Below are 26549 nucleotides of genomic sequence, written 5' to 3' on the forward strand. Positions count from 1 at the left end.
TATTTATATATATATATATATATATGTATATATATCCACTAAAGGACAATCTGTTGTGTTGCAGGTGCAAAAGATGTGAAAATAGAGCAATAAGGGAGCCTCCGGTGTCAAAACAACGCAAAGAATCAAAATCAAAGCAGGTTAAAATCCAGGAGCATCGCGGTCACTTTGGGGTTAAAGTAAAGCACTGCATGTGTGTGGAGTTTTGGTGCTCAGCCCGTCTGTGGTGAGACTCCAATGCTCTTATATACAGCTGTACACTCACCTCCAGCAACTCAGTAACAGCTCATATCCCTCCTCCAGATCAGTACAATACTCTAATAATCATTATGTTAAGATGACTTTAATACTTAGTAAGGTATCAAAAGTTCTGTATAGTGATGTGTGTGTATGTATTTGGCAACACATTTCTATGGAGACTATTTTCACTATTTTACCCCCAAGACAAGTTCTACATACAGTCACGATTGTGAAATGGTTGAACTCTTTATATTTATAGCTCTAAAAGTCTGAACTACAGGATCAGCGGTTCACTCTTTGTGTTACACAGTATTCACCCTGACTGGATGCATTAATACAGTTTTTGACAATATGTAACCCACAGTTCGTATTGGGGTAGCTGGTTACTTCACAGGCAACTCATCAAATAGGCTGTCACGATCACTTCTCTCTGACTGCTTTACACCCAAAGCTAAACAGATAGCACACTAATCTCTGTTTCACCCATTTATTCAGGCCATATACAATATGCTTTGACCCTGTTTGAATTGTGTCATGAATCACACATATGATGTTTGTGAATTCAAAAGATCATTTTCCAACTTGAGAAAGTATAAGGCTGTGAAAATATATAATTGGAAAAACAACACAGCCAGCAGTCGCCTTAGTGACATTGTCTAGTTTAACTGACACCTTGTACAGTCGTCCAGTACATCAGCAGCTCACAGAACCGACCAGCTCTCCTCTCTCCTAACTGCAGCTGTCAAAAGCACCAGACCTGTTGTGATTTTCACATTTCTCTGAGACTTTAAGCTTACAGCCGTGTTGGTTTGGTGATGTTTGTTGAGTGAGACGATGTAGTTCACTGAGCAGTTTAACACAATACTAGATGCTATTTTAATGGCTTTCTTGACTTGCAAAATTATCTTTTTTTAAAATGGACAGAAGTCACATGTGTCAGTCATGGCACAATTCAAACATCAAAATCAAAAATGTATGTGTCTCTCTTTATTGACTCCAGTACATTTTTTTCCCTTATAAAAAATGATGTGTTCCAGTTGAACAAGGAAGTCAGAATTTACGAGTCCCTAGTCGCCCATTTCAACTGGATTACCCCTGAAGTTGGATTCCCAACTCGGAAAGTCAGATACACCTCACCAGCCCTGACCTCAGAATCCAAAATGGCCGCTCTGCTTATCAACAGTTGTGAAAGCTGGCGTGTACACTGTTTATTAGCACTTGTCTTTGTGTCTCATTAAATCAGTCTTACATGCAGCACTGTCCAATGTCTATTTGTGGACACTTTCTTGTATAAAATACTGTGTAATGTGTTGTTATCAATTGGTATTGCTAACAATGGCTCACAATGGCCAAGCTGGCTAGAAACGGCATTCCAACGTGTTGTGCTGGAAGGCAGTCAACTCAGGTACGACGTCATTCCCAGCTCTGACTTCTGACTGCCAAGGTTAATGATGCTCACCAGAAGAGGAGCCACTTCACCTCTCTGTTTTAAAAGAGTCTGACCCTGTAGCCATTTCTGCATTCCGCTGACATGAGTCTTCTTCGGGGGACATTTTTCTGGCGGCGTGGTGCGGACACTTTTAAAAACAATATCAACAAACACTTCATTTCAGGCAGTAACGTGTTACTGGACACAGTAACTAATAATATTACAAAAGTCCTGTTTGAAACGCATTAATCAGTCGGGCACTGCGTATAGTAATATCTTACTGTAAGGCATTACTTATGTAGCCCGTTCTATCGACTGATATGCTGCCCCATATTTGTTTTGAGTATGAATTGGACAGGTGGACAGTTCTTAAACATTGCACCTTTAAACACCAAACAGACGCTGCTCAAACAACAACACTCCTTATTAAACTATGAGCTGTTTTTTATGACCATGATATAGTTTTAGGAGTCAGCTGACAGTTGAGTATGTCATCTTCCTGTTTAATTGTGTGGCTGAAGCCAGGAGAAGGGTTTGTTGCTCTTCTAACGTGAACGTGATTCATCTTATATAGAGGCAGACATATTTTACAACTCTGTGCTTGTGCAGGTTTATTTCAGGCCAAACAGAACTTATCTGTAACTGTCTTATGACCAAACCATTTCACAATGTGATCTGTATGCAGACATTATTTGGGACAAATATGACTCCATAGAATTGGTGTTTGGCTCAGGGACATATCAGTATGGACAGATCTAACAGGAGCTAAAGATACAGTACATCTGCCTTCCTCATGTCCCGTCTGTGTCTGCTGCCGTCCTCTCAGTCTCGTTGTGGGCATGTAACAGTAGTGTCAAAGTAGTTCTGTTGTAAACGCAGGAAGCCGTGGAGCATGCTCGTTGCAGGCTGGCTACATTTGTGGCTTTATGGGACGCCAGTGTGGATGTCGAGGCAGGCGTCGCTCACGCGTCGCTGCTCACCAAGGTGAACGTCTGCGCTGCAGAGAGGAGAAGAAGAGATGAAGGATGGAAATCAGAGTGAGTCAGAGATCACACAGTGATGCGTACAAGTTACATTGGTGACGGGCCCTTCACATCCCCTTCATCACTCGTTTCAGCTGCTCCCTTCAGGCAGCCCTTTCAGAGTACCTCTGGCCAAAAGGAGAACTTTCAAGAACTCTTTTATTCCCACTGCAAAGAGCATTTTAAACAGGGCAAAACAGACACTACTCTTTTAATGTAGTGTTGTGTGATTTTACGTGAGTCTCATGGGTGTGAATATTTTTTCATGTTTGAGCCCTAACCGAAGGTCATTTTCTGTCACTATGTTACAGACAATGAAGTTTCTTGAATCTTGTTTTTTTACTTTTACTTTGCATTTAATTCAGCCGTGGAAGATTATGAACAATTAATTATTACCCAAAAACAAATCAATCACTCTTTAACGCTTTACCAACTCTTCAGCTTTTGGGGATGGTCTGCAGGACTATTTGTGTGTAGACATTTCTTTAGACGTTTCCAAGGTTTTATTTTGTCATTTAACTGCTGGACTGCTTTGAAGGTGGACATTAGCTGTAGTGCAGAAAGTTCATTTACTTCAGTATCAATACAACTAATAAAAACTGCTTTCAAAATCTTACATAAGCTAAAAGTATTATAGCATTATGAACAGAGTGTACCTAAAGTATCAAAAGGCAAAGCACTCAGTGTACTACAGAATGGCCCCTCTCATTGTCTGTCTGTCTGTCTGTCTGTGGACAGATTTTGTCAGCATTATAGCAAGACGCTCAAAACTTCACAGGTGTGTGTAGCTGAGATCAAAATGAAGGCTGAGTTGGAAGATGTAATAACGTGGTAAATACACACTGCGATCATGGTGACGGGTGTGATGGTCTTCCTTGATTCATTCTTTAAAAGTTGCAGTTTCATTATTTACCCACTAGAGTGTGCTGTCTGTTTGCTCTGTGCCACATGAGACCCAGTGGACGTGTCTGTACGTAGGCTTTGACATGACAGTCTGACATGTTGAGAAGTCATTTCAATCTGCAGACATAAAGTGAGGCAGCAGGGAGACAGCACACAGCTGTTGGCCTACAGCCTGATGTAGGACTGATCTCAGATCAGGTAGTCTGTGGAATTCCTCCGATAGTCATTGTTACATTGTGTTATCATGTGTGAATGAAAAGCTTGCTCATGTGGCCTCAGCAGTGTCATTACTTAATGATTCAATCATTAGATATTATTGACACTCTCATGTTATCTCCCTGTCTGTTGTATAGTTGGTCAACACTCTTCTTAGTTTTATAGTCCATCTTTATTTTTTTTGCTTGCCACTCTCAACCAAGTTTTTTTTTATTATAAAAATAAAAGAAATTGCTCTCAAATACATTCTTTCAAATGAAATTGATTTGGATTCTTTAAAGATATCCAATCTAAAAATGTCTACACATGAAGTGTTGAGAAAACTGCGTGTCACTTCAATGTGGAAAGATCCTTCAGTACTGGGGCCTTCACTCACAGAGCCCAGACCAGGAGTGAAATGGGCTGGATCAAATTCCAAATGGCTCTGACAGTCAGAGTAGACTAACGTCAACCTGACACACATCTGTGATGCTAAACTGCAGCGTCAGGAGCAGCAGCAGCTGTGGGTGAAGAAAGAGGAGACGAGAGCGCCCCCTGCAGGCAAGCAGCGGGGAGGGAGGAGATGATGATGGACTATTACAGAACATGAATCTTAGCTGAGGCCCAACAACATTCTGTAATGTTAGAGCACCTTTGAATGAAAAAAAGTGGTTTCCAAAATGGCAAATTTCAACCCTGGCGAGCAGCTGCAACAGAAGGGATCTGGGTTAACATGAAGTGTGGTCTCAGTTTGGACAGACACAGGTGTTCTGACCATGGAGGTCACATGTGAGCAGTGATGGATGGAGTCTCTCTTACAAGCCAACATGTTGTTGTTGTTGTTGCTGTGTTTCTTGTCGTCTGCTGTCAGCTGCTTGGAGGAATCCACACTCTTCTCCAGCTTCTCCTCTCTGGTGGTTTGCTGCGTAACGTCCGATTCCTCCTCCCTCGGCTCGGGGCTCGGCGTCTCAGGCTCAGGAGTCTGGAAGCTACGGTAAGCAGAATGGGTCACACTCCGACTCACAAGCAAAAGAGACTACTATTGATTGGACAACAGAGACAACTAGGGTCATCTGTTTTTATTTTATATGTGTCCTGGAAATCCCTTTCCCTTCTTCCACAGCTCTTAATCTGCACTTTCACTAATGAGCTCCACACACACACACACACACACACACACACACACACACACACACACACACACATACACACACACACACACACCTGTTTTCAGTGGTGGTGTTGGTTGGCGAGCTGGTCAGATCTTGCTCTCGGCTTTCATCATCCTCAAAGGGCTGAAGGTTTACTATCTCCACACGCTGAGGCGCTGTACCCAGGTCAACGATCACCACCCTCTGGCTCTCACACAGCTGAAACACACACAAACACACACCTTCATTACAACACTGTTTGATGGCCATGATGTGCTGGAAGTTAAAGAGCAGGGCTGGTACTGGGAATTGGTTCAGTGCTCTTTTTTCACAGCATTGTCGCTCCATATGTTTTAAACAATAGAATAATTATGAAATATGTAAGTATATCTGATGTATGAGCGAGGACAGTTAGGGATTAAATAAGTAAAGGAAGAAGGGGAAAGAAATACATGAGGAAATATCAGTTTGAGTCAGTTTTTGAGCAAATGGATGACAAAAGAGAAAAATCCTGAATAAAGAAGTGAATAAAACAATAAACGACTGAGAGAAGAAGTGTGTTTGCCTGTCTCAGCCGTGGAATGACGACTGGTGTGTGTACAGTGATCAGCTCCATGGAGCTCCGGGTGGCATCCCGCTGGAGAACAGCCCAGACCCAGCTAGCAACCCTGGCTGAATCCAGGAGATAAAACCCTTAAAGCCAACCTGGCTTCTTCCACATCCCCACAAATCCTCTGTTATTGTCCCAGATTACACTCGGAGATGTTACGGCCACAATGGCTGATTATCTGCTGTGTGGCAGACATGGCTGGGATTACAGACGGTGAATTTTAACAGAGCGCGCCATGTATAGTGAGTCTTCTCCACCTGCTGCCCCTGCAGCCTCCAGCAGACTACACTGTACAGCTTACTACAGGCTACCAGACACCGTGTGCATCTATCCCATATGTGTGTTGGGAATTGTTCGTAGGGCAGGTGTGGTTATTAGAAATGACTAATTATTGATAATACACTACTTTGGTGTAATGTTCACACTTTACTGCCAAAACAACTGCAGTTATACAGACAACACATTGCCTGGTTCCACTTCACCCACACAGCAGCAGCACTAACCCAGAACTGCCCCTATTGATCATTAACACACTAACCACACCTACAATTACATCACAGCACTGATCACTGGTGGCTATTCTTTCTGTAGCGAGGCGCAGAGAGAAGGCAGAGGAGAGACTTTTGACTTTTCACCACCTTTACTGATAACTGATAACCTGGTGCAAAGTCAACAACCTGTCCCTGAATATAGACAAAACCAAACAGATGGTTGTTGACTTCTGGAGAACACAGAGGGACCACGAGCCACTGGACATCCATCCCGGTGGAGATCGTGAAGAACACCAAATTCCTCGGTGTCCACCTGGCGGAGAACATAACCTGGTCCCTAAACACTGGCTCCACCGTGAAGAAAGCCCAGCAGCGTCTCCACTTCCTGAGAAGGCTGAGGAGAGCCCACCTCCCACCCCCCACTCTCACCACTTTCTGCACAGGGACTATAGAGAGCCTCCTGGGTAGCTGCATCACCACCTGGTTCGGAAACTGCACCCAACTGGACCACAAGAACCTGCAGCGAGTGGTGAGGACGGCTGAAAAGATCATCGGAGTCACTCTCCCCTCCATCTCAGACATTTACACCACACGCTGCATCCGTAAGGCAACCAGCATTGTGGAAGACCCCACCCACCCCTCACATAGACTTTTCTCCCCCCTTCCATCTGGCAGAAGGTAGCGTAGCATACGGTCTGTCACTACCAGACTACAAAACAGCTTCTTCCCCCAGGCCAGACGACTCCTCAACGCTTAGGGACTGATCTGACTATCCCTGTTACCCTGTTGTATGCTGTCCCAGCACCAAATGTGCGTGAATGGGCATCTGAAAGTAGTCCCCAGCAAATACAATATTTCCTCCCAGTTGAGAAATGTCCAAAGGAAAGTAAAACGTGTTTTTTAAAGCCAGTGGGCTTGGGGCTGAGAGCCACAGACAAGCCTATATGTCCACCCTGGCTGTGCGGACAGTACCTCGGTGTCGCTGCTGTTGGACTCAGCCTGCGGCTCCGTCACACTCTGCGGGGTCACCTCCCTCCCCTGCTGCACTTCCTCACACTCGTCATGTTTCACCTCCTCCGCTCGCTGCACCTCCTGGAGATGGAAATAGAATCATGTCAGGAGCCGCTGGCCCAGTCATCATCAGAAATGTGCATAAGGCTTTACACCCGGTCTGTGATGGTGAATCATGCACTGCAGTACATATGTCAAGACTATAACCCTTTGTTAATCAGTGTCTTATCACTGATTGAAACACTGCAAAGAACAGGATTGAAATCTGTAAATAAAAAGTTCATTACTTTGTACATACTATATGGATGTACAGAATCTGATAATATAATTGCATTAGAACACAGTGTTTGCCATTGATTAATAAAAACACATTGGTTTCACTTTACTTGTAATATTTTGCATTTGTTTTGATGAAGATGTACAGGATACTGTGATGTATAATGTTTTACAGTTGGCACTTGTTGCCAGTACAGAGCGTGGCAATAATTAGCAGACAATGTAAATAAACATATCCCATGAACCTTTGCGGCAGGTTCTGTGTGGGTCCCAGCAGCCTCAGCAGCCAGCCTGCTCTGCTCCATGTGAGCCACCTTCAGCTGCTGCAGAGCCGCCTCCAGCTCCACAGGGTCTGCACAGGCCCCCTCTGCCTGGACCCGAGTCTGCACACACGCACACACGCACACACGCACACACACACACACACACACACACACACACACACACACACTTGAATTAACTCACAGATTTAAAATGTGTCAGAATTTTCAAGTCCTGAAGAAAAAGTATCACTCTAGTTAAGGTGTGTGTGTGTGTGTGTGTGTGTGTGTGTGTGTGTGTGTGTGTGTGTGTGTACCTGTAGGGTAACAAAAGGGTTGTCTTTGCTGAAGGAGGGCGAGCGTGACGGGGTTTCTCTCTTCTTCTCTCGGAGCGACGAGGCCTCCTGGTTTCTCCTCATCCTCTCCAGCTGCTCCTCCACACTCATCCTCGTTCTGCCCACCTCCCGCTCCCCAAACCCTGTCTGATCCACTGCACTCCTGGGACGGTCCTGTACATGACACGACTCATTAGATAGAGACATTAGAGTCTATGTTTGCATTACTAGTCTTTGATATGAAGCTGTCTAGAAAGTGACTCCTGACTGCCTGACCTTTCCTCGGCATGACAAAGGCCTTTGACATTCGTCTTGTTTCTAAATCTGTGGGTGAGGGTGGATGGTCAGAATGTACATCTCTGTACTATAGTGGTGCAGTGGAGGTGTAGTGTGGGTGATCGTAGGCACAACAGCCACGAGGGATAGTTACATCAGTTTCTGTGTTTGTGTAAATCTATCACTGCTTCTTCTGTAGTTTAAGTGAACTTGTATTTTTAAGCTTGATGTCACAGTTTCCACAACATTTTCTAACGTACTGAAGCTCTGAGAGTTGCAGGTGTGGTCAGCATGAACTGGTAAAAAATGTATGGTGGTACAATTCAGCAAAACAATGTTTCGGCTAAATACCTGGAAAGAGAAGGACTGTGACCTTTAAGGCACTGGAAGGCTTTTAAAGGTATATTTTGTAAAATATGACCAGAGTTCAAAGACAGAGATATTGGGGGCAGCATGTCACCGGATTAACTGCTGCTCCTTGCTTGCTCCTTAGCTGTAGCTGGCTAATGGTTGTAGTTTTCTGTTTGGTAAGGAAATGTAGTGACTTGATTTTGTTCATCGATGATATGAAAAGCTAAGAGCTTGCGAAACGTAGCGAACTCAACGCTGACATACATCTCCCAGCTGAAACTACAGGGGCTATCAGACTATCTGGCCATTTCTTACAGACTGCCCCTTTAATATGAACTGTCTGTGTGGGAATGACACAACATTTACAACAAAACAAAAAATGTACAACAGGTGGAATTATTTTTTACGGGGTGAGACAGGTTCTTTTTGTCAAAAGGGAACAACACGACTCATGGCGTGATGGCGTGATGACGTCATTGCGTGATGACATGTACTGATGGAATTAGTGCTGTGGACATTTTCAAGACAACATAGGGGAGTGCTGACTTTGCATTAACCAGTGAAGAGGACAAAATAAGAATTAAGGCCTGACGCTTTTGTGTCCGTACAGAACTATTATTGATTTATGTGCTGCTATTATCAGCCTGTGTTACAGACTAAAGAATACACAGAGCCCGTTCTGTATCTTGCACTGTTTTCCTGCTAAATCACCCCACACATGACAGAGATTTGACCGAGAGAGAAGTGAAGAGAGGCAGTGAACCTGAAGGCGAACTCTTCTGTCAGGCAACACTTGTAAACATGTAATATGTGTGAAAACGGTACCCAAAGCGAGTCCACTGTGTGCTCTGAATAAGAGTGTTAGGTAAAGTGACACGTCATTGTAAATGCTGTGGGCGGAGCAGATTAAGAATGTAAAGAGCTCGGACTCAAAGGAAACAGCTATCCTTCAGGCTGGCTCTGCCACATTTGCTGAATGGGAATCAATGCAATTTCTTGTTTCTCTTGATGCCAAGGGCAAAACCTACTGATCTGGGTTCAGGCTTCTTGGTCTTCCTCAGGGTGACATAGGAGGCGATGGTGCAGGACTCGGGAGAGGTCATGGGAGATTTGGTCCTGGGAGGGATGATGCCCACCGGGTAGGGGGGCACTGTCAAAGAGATGCCAGGGAGCGCTGTCACTTACACATCAGCAAGCAAACACTGCAGGCAGGCTAATCGCTCATGCTGTGACTGAACATGTGACCATGCTCCATTTCACTAAAGATACACAAGTTACATACACATGTTACAAGAATGCTCAGAAGAGCAGGAGACACCCAGTGACAACATTATAACAACTTAAGCAGCATGAATCAACCGTACTGCTGCCGTCCTTTACAAATCATAAACACAACAATATATACACAGTCTCCGTCAATAGTTTCCCTCCACCTGTACAGAACATGTTCATCATGACAGTGTTCAGTTCCAGTGATTTCTACAGCTCTCATGTTTCTGTGATGAATGAGTGGAACACAAACTACTTTGTCACAAAAACATTCATGAAGTTTGGTTCAGTAATGAATTTATTATAGGTCTTCTGAACATGTGACCAAATCTGCTGGCTCAAAAATACATACAGTAACTTGAACAATCAAATTAGGTGATTACAGAAAGTCGTGTGAATCAAATGTTCTTTGTAGCATCTTAACTTCTTCTGAGTGATTCTGGTTGATACCAGCTGGTGACCTTTCTGGACCCATTTTAATAGGGCTTGTTTGATACAGCCATTAGACTCAGCCACAAACACTACAATGGGAAAGTCTAAGGAGCTCAGCATTGATCTGAAAGAGCTCATTATTGATTTGAACAAGTCAGGAAAGTCACTTGGAGCCATTTCAAAGCAGTTACAGGTCCCGAGATCAACTGTACAAACAACTGTTTGTAAGTATAAAGTGCATGGCACAGTTGTGTCACTGCCACCATCAGAAACACACAAACTATCACCTGCTGCTGAGAGAAAACTGGTCAGGATGGTCAAGAGTCAACCAAAAACCATCAAACAGCAAGTCTGCAATGAATCAGAAGCTGCTGGAAGAAGATTCAGTTGAACTTGAAATGGCAGAGAGACATCAGCCAAATATTATAATTACTGTATGTATATTTATGATCCAGCAGATTTGGCCACATTTATTATAAGACCTATTATAGATTCATTACTGAACCAAACTTCATGAATGTTTTTGTGACGAAGTATTTTGTGTTCCACTCATTCATCACAGAAACATGAGAGCTGTAACTCAAGACTGCCATGATGTACAGGTGCATCTAAAAAAAAAAACCAGAATATCATGGAAAAGTGCATTTTTTTTCCAGAATATAATTCAAAAACTGAAACTATCATATATTCTAGATTCATTACACATACAGTGAAATATTTCAGGCCTTTTTTGTTTTAATTTGGATGATTACATCTTACAGCTCATGAATATAATATTACATAAGACTAATCAACAAAAGGATTTATAATACATAAATGTCTACATTCTGAAAAGTATGTTCATTTATGCACTCAACACTTGGTCGAGGCTCCTTTTGCATGAATTACTGCATCCGTGCGTGTGGCATGGAGGTGATCAGCTGTGGCACTGCTGAGGTGAGATGGCCCAGGTTGCTTTGATAGCAGCCTACAGCTCGTCTGTATTGTTGGTCTGGTGTCTCTCATCCTCCTCTTGACAATACCACATAGATTCTATCTGGTATTGTCACTAGTCCTGCTGGAAGAGGAAATCAGCCTCTCCATACAGAGTGCAGATGCTGATTTCCTTTTCCAGCAGGACTTGGCACCTGCCCACAGTGCCAAAACTACTAGTAACTGGTCTGCTGACCATGGTGTTACTGTGCTTGGTTGGCCAGACAACTCACCTGACCTGAACCCCACAGAGAGTCTACGTGGTATTGTCAAGAGGAAGATGAGAGACACCAGACCCAACAATACAGACGAGCTGAAGGCCTAAGTGGCTACAATTGATACAGCTCTGTTGGATACTAAATGAGGCCATATTGCAATTTTGATAGTACTTTGACTAATAGTGCAGCCCTACTGTATGCACACTGTGAATGTGTCAGTGTGATGTCAGATATGCTAAATGTCACGTTTCCACTAGTAAGCTTAGACAAGTCTGCTCTTCAACAGAGAATTAAAGAGACATGTCATGAATGTTTGGACTGTGTTAGTCTGAACACTACAGCAGATATGAATGCAGAGATGAATAGAGCCCAAAGGAAGTTAAGCTCCAGATGGAGGAGGAAGTTGGATAAATGAGAAGGAGTACCTTTCAAGGCTGCAGCGTCTTTACTCTCAGGAGAGCTCTCCGTCTTGTCCTTGTCCTCACCGTTGGCCTCGTCCACTTCCTCCTTCACCGTGGTCAGCTCAGGCTCGCTCTTATACAGCCGGTAGTCTGGAGCTTGCTGTGAGGGAGAGGGGCCAGATGGATCTGGGTCAGAATACACACCGTGTAGCAGCACTCAGGCACACATACACATCAACACACACACACACACACACACACACACACACACACACACACACACACACACACACACACACACACACAGACACACATACACAGGAGAAGGCTAAACACATTCACACCACAGTGACGGCTGGAGGCAGCGTGGATTAAAACAGTGAAATGAATGACATGTTTCAAGGTGGGACTTGAGGAATGAGTCTCTTCAGTGTTTAGGATGGAGTTGATGAGTGAGCATGGAGGTAAGCACACAGGATCAGTGAAATGACACGTTGAGGTGCGACGGCTCAGTGTGCTGATGGATGGCGCTCACAGATGGAGGGGGCAGACGGGGGAGGGGATGACGGTTCTTACGCTGTGCGCTCCGTTCCTGGAGCCGGCCTTGCGGTCCTCGGGGCGGTGCGTGTGGGAGGGCAGGCGGCCGCTGGGGTGCGAGTGGTGGGGGGGCACGTGAGGGGGCCGCTCTGTTGAGTCATAGTACTGGGGGAGGGGCGGGCGGGGGGGCACGTTGTCACCCTCCTTGAGAGGACTGAGTGGCAGCAGCGTCACTGCCTGTTGACAGTTAACAGAGCTGGTCTCATTCCAAAGAAATCATGTGACACGACTGGACTGCACCTCTGCTCATGAGCTGCACCCAGCACCCAGCACCCAGCACCCAGCACCCAGCACCCAGCACACCAGCACCCAGCACCCAGTGCACCAGCACCCAGTGCACCAGCTGTGTGTGAGCAGTCAGTGCACTGTGGCTTTATCACTGAGAACAGCTGTCAGATGCTGCTGCCACTTGTGGAAAGTAATGGAACGTAACTGTACATTTACACAAGTACTTTACTTTACTTTTAGGTTAACATGTCATCCATCACATTCAGTCAACTTTGAATGTTTGCAGCAGGAAATGTAGAAAGTTGAAAGTTATTCGAAGAAGCTTGTTTCACTGTCAGAGCAACAAAAAGCAGGTAAGGGCCACAGGTCCCTGTCCTCCATAGCATTCATTCAGCTCTGAATGTTCTCAGCAGGGTCCAAATTAGGGTTTTTACTGTCAGAACACCAACATGAAGATTTTGTGTGTTTATTTCATCACTGCTTGTTTGGAATTTTGGCACAAAGAGTTTTTACTGCAAATGAATATCAGTCCCAAATATCAATTTTCAGTCTCCATCTCTAATAATCGTTTCAGTATCAGCCATATTGGATGACCCCTATTTCTGATTTTAACAGCTCCACTAAAAAGTGTCACTTCCCTCGATACATACAACAAGTTTTCATTTACACAAACAAAATCAAAGGCCTAAAAAGACTTTGGTCTTCTTTCAGCTTAAAAACACCTTGAGTTGGCTTCTGTAGAGCAAAAATCTAACCTGGAAGATAAAAAATGAGCAATAATAGGCATCATGATAAGGAAAGTATGACTTTGTTTTTTTCTTAGAATAAAAAGTTAAACAGACAACTTTATTCTCAAGTCCTGAAGGTTGGAGGAATCATGAACGCACCAACAAGGACTTTCCTAATCACAACTACATTACCAGCTGCCTGGAGTGTCATTGGGCCAAAAGGTCACTGTGATAGATTAGCTACCTCGAGCAACTCAAGACTCAGCAAGTTGACTTTCATAGTGTACTGAATCAATGTGACACCAGCGGCTGCCTGCATGACGGAGGTCAATCCGAACACTTTCAGTGTGATTCATCAGATGGTCTGCAGGAGACAACCTTTCTGCTTTAACCTCTCACTCTGAAGCAAGTACTGACTGCACACTGTAGAAAAATGACACCATCCACATAAAGACTGGTTTCCTGCAGACATAAAGGCTGTATTACAGCACAAAGGAAGCACACATTACACAACCACAACAGGAAGAGGCATTGTTTTCCCCGGTCTCTATCCCCAGGTAACAGTGGAACAACTGGAAACTCTACGCTGCAAACGAAAAAGAGGAGGCAAAGAAGGTGAAGAGGGAGAGTGACAGAAACTGAGGTAGACCAAGAGTGAACAGACGGACATTCACTGGATGGAGAGCGCTCTGGTGTTGTTGTTCAGTAAGTGACAAAACCTGCCTGCTTATTAATACAACAGGCTGTTTTACTTTGCCTTTTCACAGCACTGAGATCAGGGTTTTTCTAGATCAAACTGGGACCCTACGTTGTTTTTTACTTTGCACAGTAGTCAGGCTGCTAGCTGTAGCCAGGGTGCTAAGGCTGGCTTTGTGACAGCGGAGCCAACAGTATTTACAACAGGTAACGGGGAGGAAAACTGGAGAGTTTTTAAATAATCAATGAAGTTTATCAGCTGCTCCTCGTGTTAATGTACAGATACACATATTGTTCCTGCTGCTGGAGGATCACTGCAGGTGATGTCATTAATATTTTCCTCATTAAGGACGTATTTCACCCTCTCATCCCACCGTTATTGAGGGACACAGAGGGACGCAGCAGCGCTCCTCCTCCTCCTCCTCCTCCTCTTCCTCTTCCTCCTCCTCCTCCTCCTCCTCTTCCTCTTCCTCCTCCTCCTCCTCTCCCTCTTCCTCCTCCTCCTGCTCCTCAGTTTAACACCATTGTATCTTTTCATATGCAGTCAAACAGAGTTGTTGATGGGACAGATGATTGTGAAACGGTGGGGCAGAGGGTCCAGCAGCCGAGGATCACATCCCTGTCCCTCAGTGAAGACGAGTGCCACTGTTAAATATGTATCAGGTCCTGGTGCACCTGGCTCTTAAAGGGAGACGACACTCGGATTGGTTTGATTTATGTCCCGCCCAAAACACACCCATAACTAACTCAGAGTCTGAATACCACCTCTTTGTGCCATGCATCGCACTTTGTGCCCAGATCATCTGCTGTTTAACTGGCAAAATGGACTTGGACACGCCCTAAACGCACAAGGGTGCTGTGCTTTAGACCATGTGCTATAGACCGACTCAATAGGGCCCTCAGTCTTTAAAAGGGATCTTTCATTAGCGTCAGAGGCGTTTCTTATATGAAACAGCTGAGAGTGTGTGCTGCGATGTGGATGTTAGTGTGTGCTGTGTGGGCTGCCTCACCTCGTTCTTCTGTAGACTGGAGAGCGGTTTGGAACCAGGAAAACCTGCCGAGCACGGGGAACATGGAGAGAGGGGAAATGGGACTTAAATATTTTCCAAAGAAAAAGACCCCTGAGAAAGCATTCATGGTTGTGTGATCAAACCAGGTTTACTTTGACATCACAGCCAGGTTTTTTACATAAATGTTGTTCCCAGAATGTTTTTTCATGCTCCAGAATTTCTTAGTGCAATATGGCACCATCCTCAATGTAAATCACATCAGGTAAATATGAAATGAATGAAATGAATGACATAATGTGAATGTATTTGGAGACTCACTGCTGTCTGTGCTCCGCTGGGGTTTGTTTTTGGCCAGAGCCTCCATCACGTCCTGGATCCTCCACAGCTCCTTCTGGATCTGGATGTGCCGCTGGCTGGGAGGCTCTGTCTGTGGACACACACACACACACACACACACACACACACTTGGTGGGGTGATCGAGCTTTTAACTGCATGTATGTCTGTCCGTGTGTGTGTGTGTGTGTGTGTGTGTGTGTGTGTGTGTGTTGCTGTTACCTGTGGGCTGCCCAGGGCCTCCAGCTGTTCCAGCAGGTTGGACTTGGCCAGAGTGACATCTGCCCCCAACCTGTCGTACTCCCTCCAGGAGCGCTCCAGCTCCTGAAACCAGGACACCAGCCAACAGTCGGGTCATGGGACTGTGTGTGCATGTCCAAACTTCCCAACCACCCGTCTTATATCATTTCATATGAAAATGAATGCACTACTTTGTGTTTACAGGCACAGATGTTCGACACATTGCTAATATGTGACTATGGATGGATAGGAGAGAGTCAGCGTGTGAGAGAAACAAGAACCAGGTTAATGGACTTTCTGAGCCTTATTTCTGTCTTATTGGCTGTCTCACCTGGAGACAGACAGTCTTTCTGTCTTACTTTCTTTATTGGTGCTCGGACTCTGTGGAAAAACACGTTCTATTTTATCCTGTCTCTCCTCACAGGTCAGAAACTCAGGCTGTTATCCTTGATTCTGACCTTACTTTCCAAAAACATTTCAATAACAAAAACTGCTTTTATACTCCTAATAATAGAGCCAGAGTCAGAGGCTGATGCAGAACATGTGTTTATCTCTTACTCATCTGCACTCAAACAAAGTGCAGCATTCAAAGTACTGCTGATCACATTATACAGAACATTTCTGGATCTTTGCATGGCTCGGTCAGGCTCAGCATTGACTACAAACTCTTACTGGCCTGACGTGGCCAATATGAACTTCTTAGGTCATCAGGCTTGCTAGTTGTTCCAGGAGTTACAGTCAGTTACAGTCAGGTTATGTTATGAATGAAATGTTCTGTATAAAACAAAAAAGTGCGTTTGATTGCTTTGAGGCTGCAAAACAAGTTACCATGTCATTATCATTATCATATTCCCCTTTTCCACTGGTCTAAAATCCCACTTAAACCCATTAAGATCAGGCTTTTGTGTGCAGTGGGAATGTGTACAGTCTGCATGAACGAGCTAAATTCTGCCGCGCAAGGTGATGATGGACTATCAACATCTGGTGGTGGTGCATAAATAAAGAAGGAAGTTGGGATGCAGTTTATTAAGGTTGTCTTATTACTGGACACAGTGTTGGAGGCGGAGCCAGGTTAATTCCTATGAAAGCTGCTCAGTGGTGTTTGAAGCCAAAAAAGCTCGACTTCCCAGCTATGAAAATACCTGCATCATCGACTGAGCTGGCCAACTTCCGGTTTAGCGCCCAGCTAACTTGAAGGGGGATAAAATAATTTAATCGTGCGTGTTCTAGACTTTCCAAATGACAGTGATACGAGTCATGTCTGGGGGTTGTGACGCTCAAAATAATTTATCCACTGTTTAACAGACGCTTCTTTCACACTGGGTCTGCTGTTGTTTTCTCTTCTGTTACAACTGTTTCCGGTGCATCTGTGACGTGAAACGTACAACGTAACGCTTCAGATAAAAATCACAGACGGGCTGCAAATTCTCACATTTAAGAAGCTGCAACCACGTGCTGGTGTGTTCTGTATGTGTGTGTGTGTGTCTGTGTGTGTGTTGGGCGTGCTTGTGTGTGTGTGTTGGGTGTGTGTCTCTCACAGTGCTGACTCTTGACAGCTCTCTGCAGGTGCTGAGCAGGCCGTTCTGCAGCACGTCTTTCTGCTGGACCAGGCTCTGAAGGGCTGCAGGGTTGGAGCCACCCTGTTCACTGAGCTCCTGACTGGCAGACAGCAGGGCCGTCTCCAGTGTGTGCTGCCACACACACGCACATGCATGCACGCACACACACACACACACACACACACACACACACACACACACACACACACACACACACACACACACACACACACACACACACACACACACACACACACACGCACACACACACACACACAAATCTTATTGAACATATGAATCCACACAAAGACACACACATTGATCCACAGCTGAGAGCTGTACCTTCTCTCTGTGTAGCTGCTGCAGTTTCTCCTCCTGCATCCTCACTGCCTTGTCCTGCTCACACAGTCTGCTCAGCTTGGTCTGACACACAAACACACACACACACACACACACACACACACACACACACACACACATACATCAACTCAACTTTCTTTGAAAATACTCTCTGTTTCACTCCAAGCTGTGTTCGTCTTACATCGATGTCGGCCTCCTCTGTGCGCTGGATGAAGGAGCTGTCTTTGTAGTCGTCAGGGCTGATCTGAAACGAGGAGGCACAGTCAGAGACGGACAGCAGGGGGCGACAGCAACTCATCTGTTAGGATGGAGAGCCCAGAGCTCCAGCCATGAAGAGTTCTCTACCAAAATACTTCATCATGCAATCTCGGGGGAAAGAATGACCTGACATCTCAATTGTTTCACTTACTTTTTTCCCAGTCTGTCAAACTGTGTGTTTACCAATTCACTTACATTTGTGATGTAAATTGTGTTTTATTGGACTAAAAGTCATTTTTCCCCACATGCTACAGATTGTGGAGAGAAACTCTTCATATGCTTTGTGCTGTTTATTCCAGAGGCAGGGTATGAGGGGATGAAGGGATCAGTACTCGTGCATTTTCACTAATCCGGTTTAATTTCCCTTGAAGCTGTTTACCCAGGTGTTACCAGGGATATTGTGGCTGAATATTATAATGTTGAGACAGACGGAGGGAGGTGTAGATGCATGCTTATAAGGATTAAATTAAGTAACATTATATATATTATACATATAAATGAATCAATTGCAAAAGTGCAATTTTACACTAGTGACTAAGAGGAAATATCATAGTTGTATCCTCCACTTTTACAGTTTCAGTCTGATTGACTCACTATGATGTCTGTAAGCAGTGTCCTCTGACAAAAATAAAAAATGTTTTGTCTCCAGGCCACCTTCTAATTTTTCTGGGGAAAAATCATAAAGTTTGTATTTTGATTAACAAGCGACAATGTGCTTTTTTTTAGAACCCGACCAATATGGAGTAGAACATTCCAATATTGATTTTTCGTCAGATATACACGCACTTTTAACCTAAAATGACATCAGTGCACTGAAACAGTGAACTGAGAATTATAAATCACCCCAAGCATCTTTTACTGTATTATAACCTCTCAAAAATATCATAATTTCATATCAGACAACTGCAGTACAAGAAGAATTCTAATAAAAAGACACGAAAATCATTCCAATCAGACCAGGCAGCCAAAGACAGCGTTCCTGAGACAATACCAAACTTTGAGTGAATATGATATTTAAGTCATATTCTATCTCTTTTATATCAGTGGTTAACATTTCAGAAACTGAAGTCACATTTTTAACTCTTGTGTTCTTGGAAGCAAGAAAGACCATTTTCATTGTAATGTGCTCTGTACAGTCAGTGTATGTAATAAACATGTTGTTGCTTCCTGTCTTATTGGTGGGTTGGTTGAAGAGCCCCAGATGCCAGTGAGTCCCTGAAAACAACCCTACATAAACTCTAGCATTAACATAACCTGCTTCAGGTTATACAGAAGGAGAAACCCCCACTCATCTCTGTGTGAACTGTGTGTCAGATATCCATCATTATGCACTATTGTCCATTCAATGATCTCAAAAACTACTAACTGAAAATTCAGTTTTTAAAGCAACAGTGTTATGTAACAGAACAGCTTTCTCACATACAGCATCAACATAACTTACACTGGGGCGACTCATGCGCCCGCCCGCCATTTCCTCCTATAAAAAGAAAAAGCGAGGCTGTTGGCTGAGGCAGGAGGTGAGAGATGAGAGCAGACAGGCGCAGATTTTCAGTGGTCTGGATTAAAGTGATGAACTCCTCAGACAGTTCCCCCAACTCAGTTTTACAGTGCACATTATTCTGCTCTGTTCCAGGAAATACAGCTGAGAGACGACAGTACAAACCCACACAGAGGGAATTCAGACGCTTCATTAAGGTGGGACCTTCACAAAGCGCTGTTTGAAGATCATTCAACCACTGGAAGCTTTTCTACAACTTCTAGTAAGTCATGAATAAATGCATTACAGAGGCCCTGTTACAGGAGTTCAAATGCTCTTTGATTCATGAGCAAAAATGACAGAAGAGGTTTAATGAAGACCCAGTTACATGTTTTATTTTACACATTTTAAAATACTATTAGTCTGAATAGTCTGATCTGATCTAGTCAGAGCATCACAGCAGGACCTGGATGCTCCTGACTGACTCCCTGATTGTGAGGCTGAAGTCTGTTCATTCAGACCAGTGTGAGGTGATGGATATGGTGGTTTGTAACCTGATATGGAAGTGGAGCAAAAATTAGCTTCTGCAGAGGTTGCTTGCAAAGCTGAGCACATCTGAAAGGAGCCATATTGTTCAACTGGACTATTGTTCAATCTCAACTTTGCCTCATATAAAGGTTGCTTAAGCAAGCCCATAATGACACAGAGGACTTAATATAACATTGAATACCATTTTAAAGGTTGTTCAACATTTTGGGAAATACATTTATTCACTTTCTTTAAGTGGTGGAAAAAGCTTCAGCACGTAACTCCCCCTAAAACAACTGCTTTATGGACTATTTAATCCACTAAGATTTGATGTGTTCATTTGTATTTTTTTAACCTTGGCCAGCTGCTCCCCACTGATTTCACTCTTGATGCTAAGCTAGGCTAACCACCGTCCTCCTTAGAAAGAATGTTTATTCTCCAAAGAACATCTGAAAAAGTAAACCATTAAAACATACACATCTAAACAGTATAACGTTCCAAAGTGATACTAAACAATGGACAGTGTAGTATAAAGACAGACAGTGAGAGGAGGAATCCATGGCTATGTAGCATTGCACCATAAGCCATGCTCACTTCAGGACACTTCCAACAGCACTGAACAGAAAGCGATGATATGAGATGTGCTGGGTCCAAAACAGCTCCAAATATACTTCAAATAATGCTGGGATGACGTGTGGGGAATGTTGGCTGAGTAACAACTGGTTGATGAACGGACGGACTGCATCCAAAGTGTAAAACAAGAGGTGGATGTTGGAGAGGACGACGTGGATACACAACCACTGGGTTACCAGGGCCAAGGTCTGGTTTGAGTCTGCTCCACTTCACTCCAGTTCAAATTCAAGAGTTCATTTCAAAAATACAAAGACATCCAATCAGACCGAAACCAAACAAACCAAACAAGGTTTATGATAGTTGTATTTCTCTTTGAGCAGGGAAACTGAAATGTGTTATGTTAAGCAAAAACCTCAAAACTCACATTGGTAACACTTTCTACGAAGGTCCTTGTAATGAGCATGAGTCACAGATCAGATGCTTAATTAAATTTAATAAGTCGTGTTAATAATAGCATCAGAAACACATTTATTGAAACGCTTCAGAATGTTAATAAAAGCCTCACTCACTACTCACTCACTCACTCACTCACTCACTCTTCATTTCTAATCTTATTCTGTCATTGTGAGACCCTCATCAAGCTTCTTGCTGCTTTATTAACATGAATACATACTTTATTATGCATACATAAACAGTTAACTATGCACTTATTAGCATTCACTATTAAGTTTCTTATAGTGCTTATAACTGTCTTACACTTAACAATAAAAGTGTTGATGATGCTATTTTTGTTAATGTTAATGAACATCTTATAAGGACTCATTAACAAATTCATTTGACCATGAAATTATTAAATCTTTCAGAATGGTTCAGATGAACACTTGTCATGATTGCTGTGAGGTTTTGACCAACAACATGGATACACAGAGTATGTGAAAAGACAGATGGACTGTCTGGACACTGACTCAAACCAGAGCCTGCCAAAGACCTTACTTGCTGGTAGAGTTGCGGCCTCGGTGCCGAGTTCTCGATCATAGTGTGAATCATGAAGATTAGAGGCTCGTTCTCCTTCGTCTAGCGGCGCGCCAGGGAGAAAGAGGATACAGTGGTGTAATGACACAGCAGTACGTGTTGCTTGAAGCATCAGCCACTGTTTAATGGCTGAGATCCATGAGCTGGAATGGGAACAACCCTTCCTGTCTTTAAACAAGACCAATCGGAGGATAAACACCACTGTAATGGACAGTGTAGTGTTCTCCAGCTCACTGATCAACCCTTAACGCTGACCTTAAACCTAAAGGATGATTGAAGACCTTCTCTGAAAGGGCTGCGGTCAGATGGGAGCTTTACCAACACTTCCATTGAAATTCACCTCTGTGGTCGGCAGCAAGTAGCAGAGGTCAGCTTGTAAAGGCCACATGTCACTCAAGTGCAGAAGCTTAAACATACATTTAAGGACCATTCCTGTGTTTTTGTACCAGCTAATACTTCATATGGAGCATTTTCCAAAGCACACTATAGTATTTGTTTGCAGGCAGGGATTGATGTTAGTTAATTTCAGTACATGATGAACTACTGGCCTTTACAGATCCACTTGGTGTCTAGAAAATGAAACATTCAAAGTTCATCCTGAAGCCATCAAAACTTTGACAATCAATGTCAACTTGCAGAGACTTTTTAAACCTACTACAAGGAACTTTTAACTGGTTATGAAACAGTCTCAGTTTCATACTGATGCCTCTAATCTATTCTTTTCCACTGCCACTTCTGGCCGCCCCGATTTGTATTCCCATCACCAGTTTTACTGCACTGAGTTGGTCCAAGACGCACCCGCTCCAGAGAAGTGCCAAAGGGCGTTCACCCGGCCTCGCAGTGATGTCTCACGACGGTGGCCAACACATAACTACCCCCATCTCTCGCTCAAATGAGCCCGTGTTGTTGAGACTCAACTCATGTCTGTGCAGGAAGCCTGAGAGAAAGACGTTTTTAGTTTAGTTTATCTCCAGTGTCCCAAACAAATGCATGCACTAACCAGATCTAGATCTTTATCACAGGAGGTGTTGGTGCTCTACCGCTCATCTCCACAGGGGCCGCCAGAATAACCAGAAAAAGTTCTGTCTAGCTGCTTTAAGGTGTGGTTCTGCAGTCTAGATGAACGAATCCTCACTTCCAACTCTATTACCACTCACTGTAAACACAAATATTCCAGGAACAGAAGGACCCATGACGATTCCCTGAACACTACCAACCAAGTCTCAAGCAAGTCTGAGGCACATTTCAAAGGAAAAGGTATTATTGGCACTTGGTTGGTGACCATCGGTTCTATCTGTCTCGTATGATTATTCTAATCTCACCAAAGTATTCCCTAAGATCTTGGAGCAGCATTACTATAAATAGGTCCATTAGGGCAACAAACACATGCAGTCAGGTGATCAGGTTAGTCAAAGACAAAACAAAGTTTGACAGTTGTTACCCAAACTGTCGATGCAGGTTATAGACCCACTTCTGGTTCAGCTTTGACTACTGTAGTTGTACACTACATGGTTTTCCTGTGCAGTGAGGGATTATTAGTGACATTTAAGGTGTGCTTAGTTCTGCTTTCACCTGCAGATAAAGAGATACATTTCATGAAAATGTTGTGCATGCTTACAACCTGTTTAATCATCCGACTGCTTGTGCTTTTTTTGACATGTCAGACCTATTTTAGTGATGTTGCCACATTCAGCAGTTACGTGGTGAGTATGGTGTTACCATAACAGAGTCAGAGCTGAAAAAATAAGAGCCAAGGTCTTAATCTAACAGTAGTTTACCTTTAAGTCTCTGCAAGGTGACTGTCAAACCATAAATACACAAGTTTGCATGAATGACTCACAATATTCCTTTAAGAATAGGGATGGGAAATGGTAGTTTTTTTGATTTGGAATAAAAAGGACAGGATACATGACTGAGTGTAATAGACTGAACCTTGTGAGGAAGGTGAACAGCTCCTCAAACAGACTCTGTACTTTGACAATCAAACCATTTGTACATTGTTTTTCAATTAGCATCCAATCTGCTCGGCTTGAAACTCCCTCCCACACAGCCTGTCCGTGGCTAGTCTCTCCCTGAAGCGCATGACCTTTTCAGAGTTCAGCAGTCATATTCAATAATGCAGGAACTGTGGGAAGGCGAGTTCCAACCTACAGGCCAAAAATAAACAACACATCAAGATGCCTGCCGTGATCAGTGTATGCCTCTGTGAACTGTCCACAGGTTCGGTTTGTCTGGCAATTAGCCTGGCAGCTTGAATATGCCCCGGGAACATCCATATTATTATAGATATAATTATTATTATAACAAATACTTGTCACAATTAAACAACTTGCTCAGCCAGGGGCTGTACACCACAGTCAACTTCAACATACTGAATTAAAGTCCTGTCCCTATCTTTGTTTCATATAAAGCTATTTAAATAAAATTGGACTTTTAAGTGTTACTTCCTGGTGCTTCCCTCAGTTTGTTGTCCGAGCTGCTCTTGTCTGAAGATTAGCATTAGCGGACATTAGCAACAATCAGAGAGGGTGAGAGTTGCTGCATTGGGTACATACTTTACAAATAAGGCTGTGAGTAATGTTTAATACAGCCCTGAGCAGTCTGCTTATACAGATTTTGTTTTGTTTTTGTAAATTATAGAAAACAGTATTAACGTGTTGGCTATTTAGCATTTTATAAATCCATCAAGGAGTTAACCTGTGTTTATGAGATATTACACATAAGGGACATATGTCATGTCACCTTATGTACCTGTATGTGATGTACTGTAAGTACTATTGTAGCTAATTTGCTACATTGCAATACTTTACATTTACTGCTGAGTCTTTTACAACAGACCCAAGACTCATTTTTACATTGATTTCATAACCTAGCTGTGTGTTTCATTAAATCTCAACGCATTATAAGAAATCTTTTTGGAGAAATCTCTAGTTATTTTAAATTGATAACCTGTTACAAAAGTATGTTATTGTTGCATTGTTTTATTGTAGCCGGCATTACTGATGGCGCTGGTCAGAATGCTGTGATGCACTTGTAACTACACTGAACAGTGATGACCCAAAAGTAGGGTCACCCTACTCTACAATATTTTGCTGTTTGCAATCAATGTTCTTTTGTCAATACACCTGACTATGATTGTGCGTAATGCATTTTTCATTGCCTCTGTTCAGTCGCTACAGTCCAGCACACTTCCCCTCAAGACTGTGTTACTAAAAGTTTACAGCCTGGCATCCTTTGTTTCTCTGTTCTCTGAACGACTGAAGCAGCAGCCCCGTCAGCAGTAATACTTCCCTTGCTCTAAAGGTAACCATCTGTTTAATGCAACACTATCACTGTTTAATGCACTATCATATCCACTGTTTACTTATCATAGTCTCCACGCTTGTTCACTACTGTCCTTTGCATTTTGTTTTCATGGCCTGTGAGCAATTGATCTATCAATGTCGAGGCTTCCAAATGAAACAGTCCTTAAATTCTAATCAGCCACACAATGTTGATAATAAAGATGATAAAGATCTGTGATCTGCAAGTGATTTAAAGTCTCTGCAAGTTGGTTGTCATTAAACTAATCACTTTGTCAGTTAGCTTACTTACAAAAGCACTGTATGCAGTGGAAGATGCTCAGCAGCAATGTGAAAAAAGGCTTAAATGAACAGAAATATGTTAAGCTTGAGGATTTTAGTCCTCGAACTGGGCCAAAGCGCTTAACCTGCTGAGTCGAGGCTGAAGGGTAAGTTGAGCTGATGGAATTAATCATCTTAATAATGTTGATATCAGTTTGTTCAGATGGACGTACTCTGAGGAAACAGGCAGAGGTGAAGGAAAAAAGACGAACGAAGAACAAAGAGAAAAATAGAAGGCAGGACCAGAGAGTAGCATAATGTACATGGACGTCTGCTGTATGGAAACTAGAAACACTAAGAACTAAGGGTTCAAAAGTTCCGGGGCCTCATAAAATGTTAGATTTTGGTAGCAGCTGGAGACGCAGACAGAGAGGTTCTCACCTGGCTGTCCAGGTAAATAAGATTCCTCTGGAGGTGATGGGAAAGAACATCAGTCTGCAGGAGCGACAGAAGAAGGAAGAGAAGAAGCAGGAGAAGTGAGGCCATGTTTGGTAGAGAGGGACAGAGGCAGGCAGGAGACGGGAGGAAAAAAAGAGTCAAAGGCACATTTCAACAGGAATGAAGAGATCATCAGAAGAGAAGGAGGAAAACGAGATGATAGAGGATACCTAAAAAGCAGTGCTGCATATTTACTCATGTATCAGTGTATATTTATTCTTTTAATCAGAATAAAGCATGTTTTTGTTGCCCAAACTTAAAGCTGCTGTGAGTGTTATTTTCTAATTAAAAGAGGTGTTAAATAGCTCTGTATTCCAACTGTAATCACTGTTACAGGTCGGCAACATGTCTCTCCTCCCCTCGCTCATTCAGTAAAAGCAAATCGGGACAGGGAACTCCGCAGAGAGGCGAACACACAGAGAGCAGGATCCTCCTGTCATGGCACCTACACCGGCAACCGAGGAACATGGAAAGCTTCCAATTCCAGCGCTCCCGGTGAAGCTGATACCAGACACGGCATGCAATGAGAAACACTTGGAGAAAAGAAAGAGTCAAAGAGAGCTGCCTCGAGAAAAATAAAGGAGTCGTGCAAGTATGATGACGCAGCGAGGAAGGAGGGGACTGCTGACTGCAGAACAGACAGGAAGTTAGCTGAAACGACGACACTTACAGCAGCTTTAACTATACCTCAGCCAGAGTTTGTAAGAGAAGGGGAGAAAGAAAGAACTTTTTTTCTGATTCTTCCAATATCAGCAGTGTCACTTTAGATGTGAGGCGTGTCTCCAGCATTGCAGCACTGTTTGCTGTGATTGATGTCGAACAATAGCAGAATAAGAGGGCTCATGCAGCACTGTTGAGGAGATGCACTTAGATTCTCCGTACTTAATGAGGCATTTTGTACACTACATGGAGGGCTATGGAGCCAGAACAGTGACAGTCAGCTCTGTCATTGAAAACAAGCCCTGGACTGACAGAGGAATCATTGGCATTGAAGCATTTGTATTTGAAAAAGTTGTATTGGCACTG

General features: G+C 43.4%; 1 protein-coding gene across 8 annotated transcripts in view; it reads right to left on the bottom strand.

Moving 5' to 3' along the window:
* Positions 1-1732: 1732 nt before the first annotated feature.
* The window catches only part of LOC311252833 (pleckstrin homology domain-containing family A member 5-like), a 227601-nt gene continuing 202784 nt past the window's right edge, over positions 1733-26549 (bottom strand). For 3 of the 8 annotated variants that reach the window (XM_084346385.1, XM_084346384.1, XM_084346390.1), the window contains 17 exons: positions 25467-25520; positions 21424-21504; positions 17776-17838; positions 17577-17657; positions 17214-17366; positions 15658-15759; positions 15420-15528; positions 15102-15145; positions 12419-12616; positions 11867-12002; positions 9579-9700; positions 7906-8097; positions 7574-7711; positions 7014-7133; positions 5014-5159; positions 4609-4778; positions 1733-2666 (listed from right to left, as the gene is read on the bottom strand). In XM_084346385.1, coding sequence (XP_084202511.1) covers positions 2632-2666; positions 4609-4778; positions 5014-5159; positions 7014-7133; positions 7574-7711; positions 7906-8097; positions 9579-9700; positions 11867-12002; positions 12419-12616; positions 15102-15145; positions 15420-15528; positions 15658-15759; positions 17214-17366; positions 17577-17657; positions 17776-17838; positions 21424-21504; positions 25467-25520 — 1944 coding nt within the window. In that variant the 3' untranslated portion in view covers positions 1733-2631. The remainder of the gene's footprint in view (positions 2667-4608; positions 4779-5013; positions 5160-7013; positions 7134-7573; positions 7712-7905; positions 8098-9578; positions 9701-11866; positions 12003-12418; positions 12617-15101; positions 15146-15419; positions 15529-15657; positions 15760-17213; positions 17367-17576; positions 17658-17775; positions 17839-21423; positions 21505-25466; positions 25521-26549) is intronic. The other 5 variants (XM_084346389.1, XM_084346387.1, XM_084346386.1 and 2 more) reach the window with 4 other exon arrangements.

Source organism: Pagrus pagrus (genome assembly GCF_965226575.1).
Source record: "Pagrus pagrus genome assembly, chromosome: 23".
Classification (NCBI taxonomy): Eukaryota; Metazoa; Chordata; class Actinopteri; order Spariformes; family Sparidae; genus Pagrus; species Pagrus pagrus.